Source organism: Triplophysa rosa, linkage group LG16 (genome assembly GCF_024868665.1).
Source record: "Triplophysa rosa linkage group LG16, Trosa_1v2, whole genome shotgun sequence".
NCBI classification, from domain to species: domain Eukaryota; kingdom Metazoa; phylum Chordata; class Actinopteri; order Cypriniformes; family Nemacheilidae; genus Triplophysa; species Triplophysa rosa.
The window spans coordinates 843,172-865,478 of record NC_079905.1 but is presented as its reverse complement, the minus strand read 5'-3'; the positions used below and the strand labels follow the sequence as shown (position 1 = coordinate 865,478).

Below are 22,307 nucleotides of genomic sequence, written 5' to 3'. Positions count from 1 at the left end.
AAAGGAAATGCAAAATTGACTTTCATCAGAGAACATAACTTTGGACCACTCAGCAGCAGTCCAGTCCTTTTTGTCTTTAGCCCAGGCGAGATGCTTCTGATGCTGTCTGTCGTTCAAGAGAGGCTTGACACAAGGACTGCGACAGCTGAAACCCATGTCTTGCATACGTCTGTGCGTAGTGGTTCTTGAAGCACTGACTCCAGCTGCAGTCCACTCTTTGTGAATCTCCCCCACATTTTTGAATGGGTTTTGTTTCACAATCCTCTCCAGGGTGCGGTTATCCCTATTGCTTGTACACTTTTTTCTACCACATCTTTTCCTTCCCTTAGCCTCTCTATTAATGTGCTTGGACACAGAGCTCTGTGAACAGCCAGCCTCTTTTGCAATGACATTTTGTGTCTTGCCCTCCTTGTGCAAGGTGTCAATGGTCGTCTTTTGGACAACTGTCAGGTCAGCAGTCTTCCTCATGATTGTGTAGCCTACAGAACTAGACCGAGAGACCATTTAAAGGCCTTTGCAGGTGTTTTGAGTTCATTAGCTGATCAGAGTGTGGCACCAGGTGTCTTCAATATTCAACCTTTTCACAATATTCTAATTTTCTGAGATACTGAATTTGGGATGTTCATTAGTTGTCAGTTATAATCATCAAATTAAAAGAAATAAACATTTGAAGTATATCAGTCTGTGTGTAATGAATGAATATAATATACAAGTTTCACTTTCTGAATGGAATTAGTGAAATAAATCAACTTTTTGATGATATTCTAATTATATGACCAGCACCTGTATATGCACATATAAATATTTCTTAAATATGAACGTGTATGTGTGTCTGTGTGTGTGACACATTTTGTACACAAAAACGTAAATTTTGCACACGATTAGTCGCGAATACTCGTTTGACATCGTTTGTTTTGTTGTTTGCAGAGTGCTGTATGTGCGCGTCTCTTTATTGTGTTCAAAGATAAAACTCAATTTAAGGTCCAGCCAAACACATACATGAGTAAAACACAAATACCAAAGAATCAAGATTCAAGTTCTGCCACAATATCAAAGCACATGATGTGCGTGTAGATTTGTTTGTGGGAGAGAGAGGTTCGGCCTCATGTGATGTGACTGAGCACAGGTGAGGAGAGACATTATACGCACACAAGAACACTTAAAAGTCACTGTCGGCCTTTATACTGTTTTTGTCAAACTCTTTTCCTGCTGTTCCTCTGAGATAATTACTGGGTGTAGTTTCTTTCTCCTGCTGTATTTCAGAGGCCTCTGGTTAGTACGATCCGTTCTGGATCTCAAGTATCTTCTCACATGATGGACACCGAGGGTACATTTGTCAAACCCCTTGAGAAGAACGGCCTGAAAGCAGATCTGTGATGTTGTAATGCAAAGGTTTCTGATGCCGGATGATACGACTAATGTGGTTGTTTAATGGCTTCACTAATGATGTATAGCTTTTAATGTTAATATGAGGAAACTCAACGCTCTCTCTCTCTCTCTCTCTCTCTCTCTCTCTCTGTCTCTCTCTCTCCACTTTTGCTAATGATGGTCGAGTTAACATGACCTCTCTGCATCTTTCATTCATAATGATGATTGAGAAATGATCTCTGTGTAGAATAGAAGCCGCGCTCAAGTGTTTAGCATGCGTCAGGCGTTTGTGTCAGCAGACTCTTTCCTTTGAAACTCGTTGTGTAGCTGTTTGTTATTCTGCACCAGAACTTCAATCACATCTGTTGTAATGTAAAAAGTGAGGATTATACACAGTGATGTCTTGCTCTTTCTGTGGTGTGTTGGATTTTAGAATTTAAGAATACATCCAAAATATTTGCTGTAATGCTGAGAGTGTGACGTTTATGTGTACATTAGTAATATTATTTACTAACTATTTACTTATATCACTAACCAGGAGCAAAGACAGACTGCTTGTTGTCACATTAATGCTAAACGGTATTTACAGTACTTAGTATTTAATGCTAAACTTAAATCACATGACAGCACTTTGAAGTTATAGCTGCACTCAGTTACATTATCCCATTACTATTTTCCCTGCTTATAACACTCAGCGGGTTCTTTAGATTTGCGCCACTTTCTCTCAGCAGACCTGAGATTGGCGCAATGCTCACGGAGAACATCAGATAACCAGGGGGCAGAAGGGGATGCACGAGATGGCCTAGATGTTAGAGGGCATAGGTTGTCTAAGCAGGAGGTTAGTGTGGAGCAAAGAGTGTCGGTGGCACTGTTACTATCCAAGAGAGAGAGCTGTTCAGAGGGAGGGAGCGTGGCAGAGACCGCAGAGGATAAGCGGGAGGGAGAGAGTGATCGTAGGTTGCGCCGGAATGTGACCAGTGGGGAGGCATGTGTAGTGTCTGGAGAAGTTAGCTCGAGATCAAGAGTGATGAGGAAATGATCCGACGTGTGCAGGAGGGTGACCTGGGAGTGATGAGTGGAGCAATAGCGTGTGTAGATAAGATCAAGTTAATTACCAGACTTATGAGTTGCTAAAGTGGGAACTCGCTTGAGGTCAATGATGCAGTCAGGTTGTTGAAGTCGGCAGCCTGCGGTTTTTCAAGGTGGATGTTGAAGTCTCCAAGTACCACCAGAGGAGTACCATCCTCGGGGAAGGATGACAGAAGCGTATCCAACTCCTCCAAGAAATGTCCAAGCTGACCTGGGGGACGATAGATAACCACAACATGAGTTTTCACAGGGTGGATGATAGTAACAGCATGTGACTCGAAGGAGATGTTGTCACACGAGGGTGCCAGCTGTTTGAATTTCCAGTCGTTGGGGATAAGAAGACCGGTTCCTCCACAGCTCCCTGATAGGCGTGGGCTGTGGGAGAAAGTGTAGTTATTGGAGAGAGCAGCCGGTGAGGCAGTGTCCTCTGGCTTGATCCAGGTTTCAGTAAGTGCTAAGAGAGAAAGACCAGAGTGTTTAGCAATAGCTGTGATGAAATCTGCTTTGGTTACAGCAGATTGGCTGTTCCATAAACCAATGGGAAATGTAATTGAGGTAGATGTGGATGCTGAAAGAGTCGCAGATCATTAGCAGATTATTAGCATATTAGCAAAATTGATCTGTCTTGACTCGGGACTTGACTCGAGACTTGCATGCAAAGACTTGAGACTTACTCGTGACTTGCAAAGCAATGATTTGGTCCCACCTCTGGTTAGTATTGATTTGGTTAGTTACTTTTGGTAGAAATGTGTTTTTATGTTTGTAAAGTGACCTTGAGTGTCTTGAAAACGGGTTTATGTATTAAAAGAATTCTCATAAAGTCTAGACGATGATTGAGTAACCGGGTTAAAGCGTGACTCTTATGACCCCGAGGTAATTGTAGTCATCTGTTCCAGATGTGATATTTAAATACTGAATGAGAACACCGACTCCAGCTGATAACTGATAGTGTGTCTGTCTGATCTTTGTCTCGGGTGATCATCCAGTACAGATTCAAGTTTGGAGGAGTCCGCCTCAGCATCACCTGTCGGAGTTGTGTTGTGATGTGTTGTTGTGCACTTTTACTGTGTGTTTGTGTTTATTTCAGGCTCGTTTGATGTGTATACAGCAAACACAATGTCCACCCTGTTTTCTGCTTTAATCCTCGAGCACAATCCTTTGTGAGGGGTTTAAAAAGCCCTTGAGACGGCACATGCAGATTAATTACATCTGTCAGTCATGTTAAGAGGTTTAATCAGCTTGTTTGTGCTTTCTGAAGCGTGTCAAATTTACCTCTTTATGTTTTGCTCAATTCTGAATGTCTCGTGTCTGATTCTTCCTTCAGAGCTGTTCATTCTTCTACATTAACACACATATGATCGTATGCAGAATGTTCTAGAGATGCTAAATGTGATGAAATTTTATTGAACTGAGTGGAAAGTAATGTGGGGTGGAGCTTGATATTATACATTCTTACAGTTTTTTTTCCACGTGTAGACAACATCAACACAGTTTAACATGTGGTCTCATGGGTTTTTACATGGAAATTGACATGAGATTCACACAAGAATGTTACAAAACCACACGTTTTAAATGTTTTTGCACAGGTGAAGCTCATGTGTTTTTTGTACGGGATGGGTTTAATGTTAGGTCATGATATTATTAGACTTTAATTATTGGTCATATTACATTTTTTGCACCTGAAGTTTCTCATGTTGACTGGTTTGTGTTATACTGACATGAAGGATGTGCGTTAAAGGGGTGATATGACACGGCTAAAAGGAATATTATGGTTTGTTTTAGATGTAATGTAATGTGTATATACATGAATTAAGGTTAAAAACGCTGTATTTTCCACACACCGTGCATGTTTGTATCTCCTCTTTGCCCCGCCTCTGAAACGCACAGATGTTTAACAAAGCTCATGGCTCTGAAAAGCGAGGTGTGCTGTGATTGGCCAGTTAACCAGTGCGTAGTGATTGGTGGAATACTGCAAGCGTGTGAGGGAAATGTAACGCCTCTGACCATATTTGGAACATCAGGTTCCTCTTCAATTGTACTGACAGGTACGCCCAGGAATGACTCTTTTGTTCCCACACTTTCATTTCTGCAATTTTACACGTCTAATACATGCATGAGCGACTTATAACACACCAAAGACACAGAACAACATGTATTCGCGCCATATGACCCCTTTAAACATGTGGCTTGAAGGAGTGACGTGAGCCAAACACACTGTAACAAGATGTTGTTTTGTGAAGAACTCTTGTGATTTCTTTGACGTTGTGCATTTGAATCTCTCCATCTCTCTCTGTCTGTCTGTCTGTCAGATTAATCGGTCACTCCATGGGGATTCTCCGGGGTGCTCCATCTGGTTTCTCCTGCCCAACACCCCTCAGCCGTCCCTCCTCCCTCTACAGCACCGCCTCCATACAAATCATGAAACTGGTATTAACTGAATGGCATATGATATGGATTTTTACTGTTTCCAGTAGACAGTAAACACACACACACACACACGTGCACATCACACACATCCACATAAACACACACACACACACACACACACACATACACATACACACACACACACACACACACATATACACACACACACACATATACACACACACTCACAATACAGTGAATGACCTCATCATCGGGTCATATCTGTCTCAACCAAATCATCTGCGAGCGTCTGGAGTTTGGAGTCTGATCCTCGCCGGAGCTTCTTAACACCAGGACACCGGCAGGATACGGAGCTGCTGTTGCTTTTTTGTGTCGGATCGCCTCCGTTCTGATTTGCGTGGAGTGTGACGTGCATGCTGGCGACGGCGATGGCCCCGCAGAACAGCGAGGCGGATGGCGTGCAGCTTCAGGCCGTCGAGGCGGTGCAGAAACACAGTGGCCGCTCAGGTGCAGGAGGCGGGGCTAATGGAGCCAGCGGAGGAGGAGCTCGAGGGCGGGATTTGGAAAGTCAGGAGGAGTCTGTCAGCGAGGGATCTATAGATCGCATCCCACTGCGACAGTGGATCATGCACGGCGCCATCATGTTTGGACGAGAGTTCTGTTACGCCATGGAGACAGCGCTGGTCACGCCTGTGCTGCTACAGATAGGTAAAGCAAAAGATTTGATCAAATATGACATGACACAATGTGATTTCATCAAAAAGTACATCAAAAACAGTAAAAGCCAGCAGTCCCCACGATTCAAACAGATTCTAAATCAAACTAAATTATGTGTATTTGAAATGTCAAGATGCAGAAAGGTTTCAACCTTTTTGAGCACTTTTCCACCATCGTGCCGAATCGTTCTTTGACGGCACGATTTCCAAGGCCCCCCCATTTTATTCAACAATATCCAAAGGCCCCCCTCCCACTCACAAACTCTTTAAATTTCTACCCAATAGTGCTTAACATTAACTGGAAAAACATTAATTAATGATAAAAATGGCAGAATAAAAATAAATATCTTGTTTTTTCATGTATTTCAATGCTCATTTTATCTCATTTTAAAATATTGGTCGTCTAGAGGCCCCCTTGGAAGTCAGCTGGGACACCCTCGTGGGCCCCGGCCCCCCTGTTGAGAACCACTGGTTTAGAGGATACAACATACAGTTTGTAGAGGATAAGAATCATTACATGTGCAGAGACCCCACAATGTATGAAAGCAGTTATTTCAGTTATGTGCAGCCGTAGAGATCATGACAAAGGCCGAGGGAATGCGTGACACTGCGGATTTCTACATTTTTGGGGGCGAAGCGTGTGTCCCACAATGCTCAGCTGGACGGACTGAACGAGAGATGTTGTGTTTTCAGCCTGGAATGTGCAGGATTGTGAGGGATTTTTGCTTTTCACAATTTGTGGATTTCAAGCATTCATAAAACAAACACAAGCCACAGTTATTCCGTGTGTGTGGGGGGGTGGGGGGTGCATTTGTGTTTGTGTGTGGGGGGGGGTGTGGCTGTGTGTGCGTGTGCGTAAACCAGACGTGTGTGCGTGTCATTAAACCTACAGCACGCAGCTTTCATTTCATTTCATTTCATTTCAGCTTTTCTCTCAGCATAAGCCGATCACTGACTAGACAAAAAGCAGGCAGCCAATTTTAGAGGTTTGATGTTTGAGACACACACAGGTTTGTTTTTATATTAATGGCCATCATTCATGCTTTGGATAATAATATTTTCCAGCATTTAACACAAACCTGTGGATACAGACAGACATCACTTCAACTCATTTTGTGTTTAAAACATTGGTGAGTGTTTACTTGATCTTGTAAGAATTTTTTCATAGACATCAGTGCTAGACGCCCTCAGACGTCACGTCCACAGACCGTTGGCTAAACGTCTGATGCATAAGACACACTTTTCTAAAACACTTCAGCACGTTTGAAGTCGCCATCTGATTGGTTGAATATTTCACAGGATTTACAGGAGACGTGCGTGTTGCATTCTTTAACGGTCCGCCTGGAAACAACACGCGTCTCCATCCGTGTGTGTGTGTGTTTCTTTGTGGTGTGTGTGTGTGTGTGTGTGTGTGTGTGTGTGTGTGTGTGTGTGTGTGTGTGTGTGTGTTTGAATAATTCATACGGTTGTGTTTGAGCCGGAGCGGGACGGAGGGTTATTCTGGACACACGCTGAGGTGGAACAGAACATGAGAGCGGGCTGTTAATATTTCATTCTGCCATCTGCTCCATTTCGGACCAATGGGAGTTTAGGAGGGATTGGGTTTCTCTTTCAGGTCCTGGATCACCTAGTGTGACCGACAGGCTGAAGTCTGGTCCACGTTTGATCTGCTCTTCTTGTTTGATGTTGTATTGAAAGTGAAAGTGACCTATTAGTCAGATATGGTGACCCATGGGCTCTCTCTCTCTCTCTCTCTCTCTCTCTCTCTCTCTCTCTCTCTCTCTGTTGGTCTCTCGGTCTCTCGATCTCGTCTATCTCTTGTCCTCTAGTGTCTGTCGTCGCGTGGGCGGCTCGTTCATGGATGCTTCTCTCGTCGGTCAGTCTCTCTGATCTCTCTCTTTCCTCGTCTTCTCTCTCTCTCTCTCTCTCTCTCTCTCTCTCTCTCTCTCTCTCTCTCTCTCTCTCTCTCTCTCTCTCTCTCTCTCTCTCTCTCTCTCTCTCTCTCTCTCTCTCTCTCTCTCACTCTCTCTCTTTTTTATTTGGGTGGCTGATATTCTTGTTGATATGACAGAAGAGCGTGAGCGTTCTTCTCTTCCTCCGGTCGACGCGCTCGGCTCTCAGCATTGTTGGTCATTTTTGACCCGGTGGGAAAGCGAAACGTCCTGTTTGGATGTTTACTAGACAGATTTTTCCAAGAACAAATAACTTGCTTACCAGCCGACTCAGATCTTTTGTTTGTAAGGTTTGTGTTGTGAACAAAGAGCAAATCTATTTTGGATGTGGATTTGTTGCGGTTGGTGACATGGAGAGGTTGGTCCGAGTACAGATGAACTGTTTGTGTGAACAGCGGTCGAAGTGTTAAAAGACTGTTTGTTTTTCTGGGAAAGATTGGTGGATTGTTTGAAAAGCTTGTGAAGAATGACAAGTTGTGTTGACTGATCAGATTCAGAATCCAGTGCTGAACGTTTACTGACCCCTGACAATCTTACATAAACACACACCTGTGTGAAGTTCTGTGACGTATCACTTACATAACAAACCTTGTGTGTGTGTGTGTGTGCGTGCGTGCGTGTGTGCGTGCGTGCATGCGTGTGTGTGTGTGTGCGTGTCAGAGAGAGAGGTAATCCTATTATGGCAGCTTTATGCCGGGCCTCACCACAAGATAATCGGTCTGATTTCTCCCCTTCCGACAATCCTAGGTAAAGTCCCGATGACGGCTCTACAGATGATCTTATCAGATTTTCCTGTGGTGTGATGTGTGTAGAACGTAAGAACATCGGAGCTGCCCCGATCGCAACATGTTGAATATTAACGATCAGAAATCCTGATGTGTGTGGGAAACCCCGAGGTCAAAGGCACAAGAACTCTGTTGATTGTCACGTGGAATGAAACGATACCCAATCAGAAAGCCAGCTGACAGAAGCGCAACAACCGCAGTCATGACTTCAACCAAACCCTTTTCTTTTATCTGTCAATTTTCTGTCAAAAGCATTACAAACACTATCATCGCAATTATGAATAATTTCAATAAAAATCAGGTTATGTGCAAGTGACAGTAGTGGTAGGAGTCCGATGGACACATTTGTTTATATTGAACACATACTGTATATAATAAACATACGGTGAAATAATAAAAAACTTTTTTTTGTGTACTTTCTTCATCACATCACGGCGCACCACACATTATAGGAGCAAAAGGATTTTTTTGTCCTCATGTTTGTGGTCTCTCACAGTTTGAAGCATTAGTATCTTTCAGGCCTGCCTTTACAATCACGCATTGGTTGCTGTACATTGTGGGGATTTTTTATGGACGGTTTCATCTTAACAACATAAACAAACATTACTGCGCATGCGCACTTTTGTGTCCCCCCAACTGAACTTCTCATACACATTCACAAACAACAGAGCGCCTGTAGATTATTTCTGATAACAATCAAAAGAAACCGAGAAGAAGCGTTACTTGGCTAAACTTGTCTCCAATATTTAGACTGCGATACCAAGCTCAACCTCTAGATGTCAGTGTACCACACGGTTTCTTTAAATGCGACTAAACTACAGGACCCATTTAACTAATCGTTTATTTAATAAAATGAACATACAACAAAATTCAACAAGTCATTTATTTAATACAATTATTCTACAGTAAAATAATGATACCAATTAATATTAACATAAACCAAACCATCACACAAACCTTCCTGCATTTTACAGTTTCAAATAAACCTGATTAGTTTGAAAGATTTTGTTTTGATTAATAATCATTTACATTTTTTATCAATTTACATTGTGCAGCCACACGCACACACACACACACACACACACACACACACACACACGTGTCTTTTATCTATGACTTGTGCCTTGTTCTTTTGGGTTGTTGGACTTTCACACATGCTGTGTGATAAATATCATTTATCCTGGTTTGTGTTTCATAGATATTATTGAATTGGCTCTATCTTCTCTCTCCTCTCCTCCTGTAGCTGGTGTGTGGTGAGCGCACGGGGCCGCTGTACTGTGGCTGCCGTCGCATCATCCCGGCGGATGCTGCACACTGGTGGTGGTTTGAGGAGAGACTGTAAAGCGCTTCGGGTGTACAGTAATACACAATAGCGCTATATAAATGCCTCGTTCATTCATAAATATGATTCGAAATGTGGACTGGTCTGTGTTTTGAAAGCGTCTCACTCGTGGGAAGTGACATCACACCCGTGTAGTTTGTGACGCTGATGTTCATACTCTGGTGTTCTCAGGTCTTCCAGAACAATACTACAGTCTGACGTGGTTCCTCAGTCCCATCCTGGGTCTCATCTTCACTCCTCTGATCGGCTCGGCCAGTGACCGCTGCACACTGCGATGGGGACGCCGCCGACCCTTCATCCTGGCACTCTGTGTGGGCGTGCTCTTGGGCGTCGCCCTCTTCCTCAACGGCTCACTCATAGGTGAGTTTTCAGATGGCGAGGGACAAAAAATGCAAAGTTGAAAGCAAAATGTCATGCCAACGTGTACAATGAAGAGTTCATATGGTGAGAAGATTTATAAGGTTCGTCTCATTTCCAGATTTTTTTTACTAAGGTGATATATGTTTTTTAAAGTAATGTCATGATGTTCTGTGAAGTACTACAGAGTTCCAGGTAAATACCATGGTACTTTATGTAAACATGGTACACGCTCAGTACTATGATATGCTACTTTTCAAAGGTTTACTGTAATTTATGTTTTTATATTGTGAAATCTTCATAACTATGAAATAAAACAAAAGATTTTTTTTCAACTCAATTTTTTAAAGAATTCTCATGTGCTGTATAGTCACTATCACTATAAAGTGCCTTTGAGACTTCACAACTTCCAAAAAACAAATCTGAGATTTTCCATTTAACTTGATGTTTGTTGTATTAACGAGACCTTAGGCTGTTAGAAAAATATGTTCGTCAGGCTCCCACGCTTTTTATTATTAAACTGCAAGCAGACACCATATGTGCAAACCACAAATGATGTCCACCCTGTTATGGACAAATTCAAAGTAGAATAAATCAAAACGGATCATCATCAATACACCTGCTGATGTCAGTATTGCCAAAAAAGTTCATATCATCCTCTCATGTATTGCATCTACAGTTATTTTATGTGTTATTACTGTTGTATTATATGATATTTAATATTATATTTGTTGGTGACAGGGTGGACATTTTTGGCTAAAGTTAGCATTTAATGAACACGTGGTGTACCTGCAGTTAGCAAAGTGATTCACTGTTGAAGCTGAAAATATATATTATGATTTCTGAAATGTTTTTTATTAATTAATATATCACCATGACAGGGTGGACATGTTAAGCTTGACAACATCCAACTACAGACACAATATGATGAAAATTGGGAAATATAAGTGTAGATACTCACTGTGTGTGCAGAAGATGTTTTAAGGCAAAATGGGGAAGGGATGTCATCGAGTACATCAGTTGGTTTCTTAAAGGGGCATTCATCCCATAATGACAGAATGGACAGCAATTTCAGGGACATATTATCATGAAAATAGAATATAAATTATTTAAAAAAAACGTGTTATCAAATAACTTGTTGAGGACAATAAGAACATTAAAAAAAATTAATCTTATGTATTTTATTTGTTTGTTACACTCAATGAAGTTAGCTGAGCAGTGTGAGGGACATGCCAAAGTCACATACATTGAATCAAAGAATTTTAAGATTCTTCCTATTGTAGTTGTACAGTATGTGTGTAAGTAATTGGACATTTATAATAAAACCTCATGTTCATGATGGCTCAGTGATTCTGATGAGGACACCAAAGGCACTTTATAGCGATATTTATAAATCCTTTTATTAGAAATGTTCATCACAGTAGTAAAAGTGAGACAGTAAGCAGTGAGGCCCGTTTTATTTGCTTGAGAGATTGTTTTGATGTGTTGCTGGTGTTGGGTGTGAGCACAGTATTATAATATTACCGTCATTAACATTCATACAGAATTCAAGTCATATGCATTAAATGATGCGTTTATTATGCATTAATCACAACTCAAACTTTTAGATTGTCTCAGTGTTGGAGTAAATGACGTAAATGTTCATGTTATCATGTCAGACATGTAGAGATCTATTTGTTTCATTGAATTCATTTACAGGTGCTTGTGATTATATTTTAGAGTACTGTAGAAAATAGACTTTTTTATTAGTACTTCCTTACAATATATATTTACAGAATTTGGTAACTTGCCAACTTTGGTAATTTATTGGTCCACAGATTAAGCATGAAATGAACATGTTCTGATCGTCTGTGAAACTTTTTATGGACCGTTTTCGCAAACCTGTGATGATGCGTTTAACGGTCATCAGCATCGTAAATCCTCCAAAGTTTTTTGTATTTTTTACATACTTTGTATTATATTACATTTGCATCAAATTACAAAAAATATATTTCTGGTGGTAGTCTCCCATTCACCGATATAGAAGTTTACCCAACTATGATGACGTCCACTGCTGAGAAACCCAGAAATGTGTGTGTGTGTGTGTGTGTGTGTGCGCGTGTGTGTGTGCGTGTGTGTGTGTGTGTGCGTGCGTGCGTGCGTGTGTGCGTGCGTGTGTGTGTGTGTGCGTGCGTGTGTGTGTGTGTGTGTGTGTGTGTGGCTCTCTATGACATGGGAAAGGATTAGGAATCAGTTCACAGGAAACAGTTTCCTGTTGTGCCGTTTCTTACCTTTCATTGGCTATCAGAAACAACTTCCTGTCTCCACGACTGCACGCCGACTCTATTGTGAGAGAGAAACTGTGCTGTTCAACCGAACACTGACACATAACACAGATCGCTCCCTCCACCCTATTCACCTGCTCAGAGTTGATCTGAGATGTTTTACTTGGTCAGAATAAAAGAATTCTGTATACGGGAGCTGGGCTGAATATGAATGTTCATTTAAACCAACTGTTTGGTTTGTCCATATTGTATTTAACCCTGGCTTGAAATAACTAAGCAAGTATACAGACAGAGCTAGCGCACCTGATAGTTGCACACTGGTCAGATTGTGAAGCACTGAATTGATGCGGGACACACACATGTTAGCAGCGTGTGCTGTGCAGGAGATCAAGGTCAGTTCACACAAGCTCAATACTGTGTTTATGGCATGTGTCCTCAGGCTGTGTGTGTGCACACGAGTGTTCATCTGTATGAAATATTGATGAATGACACACACACACACACACACACACAGAGAACAACACAAACACTGAAATAACACTCAATCTCACGCACACCCGTCTGTGTATGTTTCCCTCTCTGAGGAAAAGTAGTGTTCAATCATTTTTTATGTGGTTAAAATGGCACGCTGGCTGACAAGAAATATTAAAACACTTCTTTATGATGCTTTATATATGTTTACAGCTTTAAAGTCCCAGTGAAATTGAAAATGACAATTCCTATTTTTTCATGAAATATTGCAGCGTTTATGGTAAATAGTATATCAATGTGGGTCATTCTCTTTTTAAAATTCATGTGCCCTCATAATATTTAGTTAAAATCTGAAAATGCGCTTCCGTCCTGTAGTGACTTTCCATCTGAAATGACGCATGTTAGGCGGCTTGGGCGGAGCATCCGTTAACTCCTCCCCTTCAACTGCTGCCAGTTCCATTTCAAAATGCAACGGCTGTTTTTATACATTTACATTTACATTTACATTGAGTCATTTAGCAGACGCTTTTATCCAAAGCGACTTACAGATGAGGGAAACAATGGAACCAATTGGAACAACATAAGGACAACAAAACGCATAAGTGCAATAAAAGAAAATTGGTCTCATATAGCCTACCACAGTATAAAGGGCTAAGTTTTTTTTTTGAAAGAGTAGAAAAGAGATAGAAGTCAGAACTGATCGGTCAGGTGTTGACGGAAGAGATGTGTGATTCTTAAAGATGGAGACAGAATCTGCTGATCTTGTAGCAGCGGGCAGATCATTCCATAAATGTGGAACCGATCCCGAGAAGGTACGTGAGAGAGATTTTTTACCTTTTTGGGATGGAACCACAAGACATCGTTCGTTTGCATACATCCAATCAAATCCCAGAGAAAGACGAAAGCCATGCCCACTATTTTTCTCATTCGAAATCCCATTTCACTTGGAAATGCGTCAAAATGCGGAAGTAAAAACGATCGCAACTTCCAGTTCACAGGGACTTTAACTTTGTGTTGTGGGGTAGAGAAAGCATTTTATGTCTGGTGAAGAGGGAGGTTGTGGTTTAAATTGTGTTATTTGAAATTAAATGTAGTGTATGTGTATATTTAGCCTAAATGTATATGTAAGAATGTGTTTTATTCGTATGTAATATATCTTGTTTAATTGTTAATGTATTTCTTTGTAATTGTTAAAATTTTATGGTGTAACATTGTGATACCATGACTGACTTTGCCATGAATTAGTGCTGATATGGTGTAAAATAAATAAATGAATACATTTACCTTTGTTTCTCTCTCAGGTCTCGCTATAAGTGACGTTCCCAGTAATCAGCCGATAGGGATTGTAATGACTGTACTGGGGGTGGTGGTGCTGGATTTCTGTGCTGATGCGACGGAGGGTCCGATACGAGCGTACCTGTTAGATGTGGCTGACACTGAAGAGCAAGATATGGCCCTCAACATACACGCCTTCTCCGCAGGTACAGCACATCATATAAAAAGAGAATGTGCAAAGTCTTAACAAAAGCTGATGAAAATCATGTTTGCAGGTCTGGGTGGAGCGGTGGGTTATGCTCTGGGAGGGCTGGATTGGACTCACACGTTTCTGGGTCGGACCTTCAAGTCTCAAGAGCAAATCCTGTTCTTCTTCGCTGCGGTTCTGTTTAGCGTGTCTGTGGTTCTACACCTCTTCAGTATCGAGGAACAGCAGTTCAGCCCTCAGCAGGATCGTCTGGATGACGAGGCGGACACCCAATCCAATGTTAAAATCACCAGCTCTCTGGCACACCCGTCCCAGCTCGACATGATCCATGAACACGAGCCTTACGACCTCTACACTGACCGACGCTCGGCGCGCGAGTTGGACATGGACTTCCTGGACGTGGACATGGTCCGCAGTAAGAGCGATTCTGTTCTGGCGATGCCCGATGCCACACTGGACCACTTGGACCACGACTCTCTGTTCTTGCGTGAAATCGAGCCTTCGATCTTCCAAGACCGCCTTTCGTCCTGTCACGGGTCGCCCCCGCGCCGCAGCAGCAGCGTGGACAGTCAAGAGTTCCTGCGTGGTAGATTCAGCCGTCTGTCGGCGTACCTGCAGCAGCCCGAGCGGGACGGAGAGGAAGCTCTTCTCGACGAATCAAAACCTCCCAACTGTCATCCCACGGATCCGAACGCCCTCAACGGTCAGACCCCGCCCGGCACGTGCATGAAGCCATCCAGCACCGACGCCTCCATGAGACGCAGACGTCACACCTTCTACCGACAGTCGTCCTGCACGTTCTCGTACTACGGCCGGGTCGGCTCCCATCGCTACCGCTACAGGCGGGCCAACGCGGCGTTCCTCATCAAACCGTCCCGCAGCATGAACGACATCTATGAGATGGAGAAACGGCACAGGCAGAGGCAGAGGAACGGCCAGAGGACGAGACATCAGAGCGGAAACACAAACTCCAGCGGAGACACGGAGAGCGAGGAGGGAGAAGCGGAGACCACCGTCCGTCTGCTGTGGATGTCCATGTTAAAGATGCCCAGAGAACTCTTCAGACTGTGTGTGTGTCACCTGGTCACCTGGTTCTCCATCATCGCCGAGGCTGTGTTCTACACCGACTTCATGGGACAGGTCATCTACGAGGGAGACCCTACGGTGATAGATGCGTTCTCTTTCTGTTCTTTGGTTTCACGTTGACTCGGAACTTGTGAGATTGTTGGAGATGACGTTTGGCTTTTTCCGCAGGCTCCGCTGAACTCCACCGCTCTTCATAACTACCACCGGGGTGTGCAGATGGGCTGCTGGGGTCTGGTGATCTATGCGACCACTGCTGCGATCTGTTCGGGTCAGTGTCCTTCACGTCGATGTGCCATTCACATCCATACGCTTCATGTTGATTGACTTTTCGTTCTTTTGATTCTAGCTTTACTGCAGAAGTACCTGGATAACTTCAACCTCAGCATTAAGGTCATTTATATTCTGGGCACCCTGGGCTTCGCAGTTGGTACGGCCGTCATGTCCATCTTCCCGAATGTCTACGTCTCCATGGTGATGATCAGCAGCATGGGAATCATCTCCATGAGCATCTCCTACTGTCCGTACGCTCTGCTGGGACAGTATCATGACATGAAAGAGGTCAGAGTCTTCATTCATCTTAATCTCATCATGCAGATGTTAATCCTTCACCTTGTCTATGTTCCAAGCATCTGTCTGTCTAATGATCAGATTGTGTTTTGTGTCTTTCTGTCTGTCTGCAGTACATCCATCACAGTCCCGGGAACTCCAAGCGAGGTTTCGGCATCGACTGTGCCATCCTCTCGTGTCAAGTGTACATCGCGCAGATTCTGGTGGCGTCGGCGCTGGGCGCAGTGGTGGACGCTGTTGGCTCCGTGCGGGTCATTCCCATGGTGGCGTCTGGCGGATCTTTCCTGGGCTTCCTGGCCTCCTGCTTCCTGGTCATCTATCCGGGGTCTAACGGAGAGGGCGACGGCTCGAAGGGCGAGCAGACAAAGGCGCTGACGTCCCCCAGTAACGGAGAATCCGCAGGGTCGGAGAAACCTAGCTTCCTCAAGCTCACCCGTAAGGGCGCCGCCATCACAACCTGCAAAGTTGAGTGTGAATCTACGCTGTGAATGCGACCCGACACGCGTGAGCTGCTGTCATCCCTAGAGGATGAGCACATTTTGCTTGCACGGATGAGATTTCTTGGTGTTTGTTTGTCTGTACTTGGCCTATAGCGTAGTGGTCTCAGGGCTGTGTCGGAGACAAGACAAGTGTCTTTCCCTCTCAGGGCCACCAGGGGGCGACTCTGGGCTAAACTCTTCAGGGGAGAGAGAGAGAGAGGACCTGTTGGTTCTCTATCGCTCTCGTCCACATGCACATCCCTTGCACACTTCCACTCGAAAGAAATCTAGTGTAGTAGTCAAACCTGTAATATAACTGATCATTTAATAACTGTGTTTCTGACGTCCCTGTAGAGGACATGATGATTACCAAAAGTTGTTCCGTGCAATAATAAGAGTTTCTTTATAATGGCTTTATTTCACACGTGTCATGCTGACACGCGCTCAAACCTCATGAAAGATGAGTTATGTTTCACCCAGAAATCAGTGAGGATTTTAAAGTACATTAAAAAGGTAATTCTCGTAATATGGATATCAAAACCTTTCGGTTTACTTTTCAAAACTACTTTTTCTCACTTTATTACAGGAGAGATTTTTTGCATTTCCATAACAAGCATTTGGTGGGAACAAGTTTAAATGTCAAAATCACGTTAGTGCAAAATGTTAACGGGAGTAAACGGGCTTTATTATTTTTGTGCACATATAAATTGTGATCTCTTTAGCTGGGGTGAAACATGACTCATCTCTTGACCGTTTCTGACCTAAATGAATGTGTTTTTTTGGATGGAGCGTTAGATATTTGATGTACTGAAGTGCTTTAATATGTTTGATTCACAGCTGCTGAGCTCGGTGTATACACAGTGACTCACATTTTAAGAGAGAAAATCATTTTCTCTCATTGTTTTCCACATTTCCCATGATTCTCTGCTCCTACACGCATACACACACACACACACACACAGAAGGGCATAACTCTATGACTCGTGAGAGTGAATAATAACCTCAATGCTGCATCAGATACCAAACACTGAGTCGAAATTCTTCTTAAGCTGACGAGACGTCTACGTTTTAAAATCTGCAATGTTCTTCTGCTGTATAAATGCACATTTGGATATGTTTGATACGTCGCAGGTTTATTGCGGTCGCATTTGAAAAGCATTTGGGGGTTTGAATGGCTTCCTGCGTTTTGTGGCAGAACTTTAGGTTTAATTGTTTAATCTCCTGGAGGACAAGATAGCGCTCTCTGTTTACAAAGCACCCGCGGGTGCTTCCTCAACTCATCTGTCCAAATGAAGTCGTCTGTGGCCCTTTATTGATGTTTTTGGGCTCTTGCTGCACTCTACAGTTTCCTGAGGAACATCGTGTCAGACTCAAGCTGGTTTCTGGTGTGAGCGATGAAAGTCTGGAGGCTTATTTCTATATTTAACTCGCACACCAGAGATTACTGTAAACTGAAAAGTCTGTACTTCTGCTTCCCATGGACCACATGTCTCATGACAGGACGTTTGAACTGGCTTTGACCTTCCTAGGGTATTGAAATCTCAACAATAAGCTGATTTTTATTTTCTGGAATGTTTGTTGAAGTAAAAGCAGTTTGATTGAGAAAAACATCAAGTTTGTGACAAATCAAAGTTGCGATACGTGCACCTGCCTCAGTAAGTGTTGGCATTACCGCGGTGAATCGCTGAGGTCTGGTACTCCAGAACACACGCGGGACTCTTTTATTTGAATACTTGAAGTGCAATCTTGGTTGCGATTGGATATGTTTGAGCGCGTGTAATGACTTCTTCAGACCTCGAAGCAAAGATTCTGGAATGTTGGGATTGTAGAGCCGGGTTTGGACTCATCAGCGGTTGAAGTTCCCAGTATTGAATGTAATATAATGTTTGTTTGTTTGTTTAGATTAAGAAGAGTCACTGTTGCACAGAACTTGCACATACAGAGTTTAAAAGAAAATGAATCACTATCTTGCAATAGAAAAACTTAAATACTGTGGTTATTTATTTTTTGAAGCGCTTTATTCTTAAATATTTAAAGATATTATAGGCCTACCTACAGAGAAAAATATATTTACATCGTGTGCAGAAATGTAAGATGAGTGAGGTGCGCGTGTGAGAGAGAGAGAGAGAGAGAGAGAGAGAGAGAGACAGGCATGTTTGTGCATGATTGTATGATCACCGCGTGCATGTGTGTTTATGTTCCACAGTTCTTTCTTTGAGGGTGAATCTCATGACAACACGAGCAGGTCATTTTGCTACAAAATCAAATTGTCAAATTTGTGATTCTCATTAGATTGTTGTTACAGTATTTTTTATCGTGTCATGTTATTGTGTGCTCAATTGACATTCTTCGTTGTCTTTAAGTGAAACACACCGTAACATGTTTTCATCTCCTGTTAGATTAAACATGACCCGAATGATTCATGTGATTTTCAGTTCATCATTAGTTTACAGTTCACTGAACATTAAAACACGAGTAGTCTTCAGATTTAACAGTGATTTGAGAGGAATCTTGTTTTTCAGCGGGATGTTTTCATGTATGTTATTTCAATGCATAATGTAAGATGGGAGAAAACATTGCAGTGTACCAAATGCCTTGGGATATTAAAGATGTATATATAGTTTCTCTTGCTTCTGTACAAAAGCTGATTTTTTTTATTAGTTTTATTTTCTATGAGGACTGTATAATTGATGTACATACTGTATGCCTGCAAATATAGAAGAATTACACTCTACTGAATGCACCTTTAAAGAATTCAAACCAACTACATCTGTCTGGGGTCTTTATTCTTTCACCTGAAGAGTTGCACATTATTCTGTTCTGTCCAGTGTTGGGCAGGTATTTAAGTACTAGTTACTAATGACATATTCTCCAAAAAGTATTTTATTACTTATTACTTTCTATATCCTACATCAACCTTGATTAGTTAAGTAATTCAAGGATAGACACGAAACGACTCTTAATTCATTCAAATAAATCATATAAAACTACATAAAGTATTATTATTAACTGAGTATTACAAACGTGAGAATTACACATTAAAACACGGATTTTAAAGTTAGACTTGTAATTTTAACGTCAATTCCACTATTGCACACACATATATTACACACAATATTTAGTTTAATTACATCAGAAGTAACTCATTAAATTACAGAAAAAAATTATCATTAAATTACAGTAACTGATAACTTAGTAGCAGTGTTGGGTAAGTTACTCTGAAAAAGTAATTAATTACTAGTTACTAATTACACATTCGATAATGTAATTAGATTACTGTACAAGTTACTCTCTTCAAAAAGTATTTAATTACTTGTTACTAATTACTTTCTATATCCTACATCAACCTTGATGAGTTAAGTGATTCAAGGATAGACATGAAACGGCTCTTTTAATTCATTCAAATAAATACTATAAAACATAAAGTATTATTATTAATTACAAATGTGAGAATTATACATTAAAGCACGGATTTTAAAATTTAACTTTGAATTTTGATGTAAATTCCTCTTCTGCACACACACATATTACACAAAGTATTTAGTTTAATTTCATCAGAAGTAACTGTAATTAAATTACAGAAAAAATAAGAGTAATCGCTTACTTTACATTTTCAAAGGAAAGGTAATTAAATTACAGTAACTAATTACTTAGTAACTAGTTACACACAACACTGCTTCGTAGTTACACCCAACACTGATTCTCTCTGTGCCCACTGTACCTTACTTGAGTAAAAGAAGTTTTCGGCCTTATAAAAGACCAACCACAATTACTATTAACAACATTTTTTGTTGTATTGAGAAAGGCAAAGCCGCAGTGTAAATAACTCATTGTCTATTTATTTATTTATAATGTTCTGCCATTGAACTGTTTAGTTGCAGATTGAAGCATCTTAACCCACAGAATGTGAGGATCATAACTGGATTATATTAAATGAACTTTTCTCCCGGGCGACAGCACTCAAGATGTTCCGTTTACATATGTGTCATACAGAAGCAACACGTTAAGTGATAAGGAATGTATTGATGATAGGATTTAATTTTTATTTCATTATGTATAATATGTCTATGCACATCAAGTTCATAATTCTCTGTAGTTTCCCAGTAACTTCATGCTGTTTATTGGTTGATCAGTGGCTCCATCTACTGGTGAGATTTTGAAGTGATTAAACCTAAAAAAACAATAAAACTAGTAGTACATCATTTTACACAATGGCTGACTGTACCGTATTTCTGTTACATTCACATTTAAAAAGCTTTCTTATATGATAAAATGCTTTACATTGCCAAAGAAATTAAAGGGATTCACCCAAATAATGAAAATTCTGTCATCATTTACCCACCCTCATGTCATGTCAAACCTGTATGAGTTTCTTTCTTCCCGCAGAACACAAAAGAAGATATTTTGAAGAATGCGGATAATCAAACAACACTGAATCCCATGGACACAAAACCACTGAGACATTTCTCAAAATATCTTCTTTAGTGTTCCCAGAAGAAAGATACATGTTTTGAACAACACCAGGCATGACAGAATTTGTATTTTTGGGTGAACTGTCCCTTTAATAAACTTGTGTCAGGATCGGGTCATTCGGGTGGTTATTAAAGTCTGAATCGGTGCTGAACAGGAGTCATATATCTGCCGAATTTACAGAGAAGAAAAGCGAAACGTTTGGGATGTGAGGTCACTTTTGTGATGTCTAAATAGCAAATGTTTATTGACTGCCTGTTTCCTTTGTAAGCTCTGTAACATTCTTTCGTACAGACTGGGCACCAGTCAGAAGTGTAATGATAAGAGATGCTGTATGTTTTATTAACACATCTGTATGGTGTCGGTGGGATACAGATGAGCTCGTGGGGTTTTGCGGAGAGAGCCGTGGCTGTTTGATAAATCACCAGGAATCATCGACTTCTCAGGGCCGGGGAATCTTTATTAACTTTTGCGGATGTCGTAGGCTGGTAATGAACAAATCAATTATTCATCTTTTTTATGTAATTTAATATTTTCAGCTGATAAATGAGTCTATACCTTTTTATATTTTTATCCTTTTTATTTATTTATTATTTTATTTTCTTGACAGGTTAAGGATTGTGCTGTCAGACTGCATGGTGATGATTTGCTTTGGTGAATCATTGCCTCCTCTGATAGTTATTTTCTTTAAAAAAGATCTCACATGCTGCCGCCACAAAACAAAGTTAAAATTATTTGTTAACAAAACTTATAAATAAATGTTTGGGATACTGTCGGAGAACAGACGGACTGCATTTGATCTGTTGAAGATCAGAGCTGAAATATCACACACACATTTTCTTGCCATGTTTTATGAGGACTTTCCATTGACAGTGTAATACGCCCTTTTCACATGACGTCACGCATCTTCCGTTCTGCCGCGAAGCAGTGTATCATTACTTCCGCTAGCACTCCAGTTCATAAGGTGGCGGTAATGCACCTATAAGCTGATTTGCCAACCGCCAGTAAAACTCAAGAAGAAGAAGTTACTTCCGCTAGCGCCTTAGAATGGAGTTTACCAAGTGGCTTGCACATCTGCCACAAATACAACTAGATGATGTACAACGTCTTGCAGACAAATTTTCGCTAACGACAAGATCAAAGCTAGAGAAAGGATACAAATTCTTCGTTGAACAGTACCTGTTTGATTATGAAGGTAAGTGTTTTGTTTTCTTTTTGTGTTAGCGAAGGTGCTAGGATAAGTACTTGAATACGTGTTCTGTCAGTTTTTTTCTCACTGTTGTTAAATTCCAGCGCGACGGCAAAACGGAAGTTCTTCTTCTTGTTTGTTGCAAGACGGATGTTATGATACACTTCTTTGCAAAAAGGCGGAAGTTAAGTGACGTCATTGTGAAAAGGGCGTATAGTGTGCATAAACAAACGTTACTGCGCATGCGCGCGTTCGTGGAGTGCCCTTAACTTCCGGTACACGTTCACAAACAATAGAGTGC

General features: G+C 41.4%; 1 protein-coding gene across 3 annotated transcripts in view; it reads left to right on the top strand.

Annotated features, from left to right (window-relative positions):
• The window catches only part of LOC130566648 (solute carrier family 45 member 4), a 37,077-nt gene extending 17,966 nt beyond the window's left edge, over positions 1-19,111 (top strand). For 2 of the 3 annotated variants that reach the window (XM_057354272.1, XM_057354273.1), the window contains 7 exons: positions 4,767-5,553; positions 9,812-10,000; positions 14,034-14,213; positions 14,283-15,379; positions 15,470-15,569; positions 15,648-15,859; positions 15,982-19,111. In XM_057354272.1, the coding sequence (XP_057210255.1) occupies positions 5,259-5,553; positions 9,812-10,000; positions 14,034-14,213; positions 14,283-15,379; positions 15,470-15,569; positions 15,648-15,859; positions 15,982-16,356 (2,448 nt within the window). In that variant the 5' untranslated portion in view covers positions 4,767-5,258 and the 3' untranslated portion in view covers positions 16,357-19,111. Of the gene's footprint in view, positions 1-4,766; positions 5,554-9,541; positions 9,658-9,811; positions 10,001-14,033; positions 14,214-14,282; positions 15,380-15,469; positions 15,570-15,647; positions 15,860-15,981 lie in introns of those variants that run through there. The other variant, XM_057354274.1, reaches the window with a different exon arrangement.
• Positions 19,112-22,307: the final 3,196 nt, after the last annotated feature.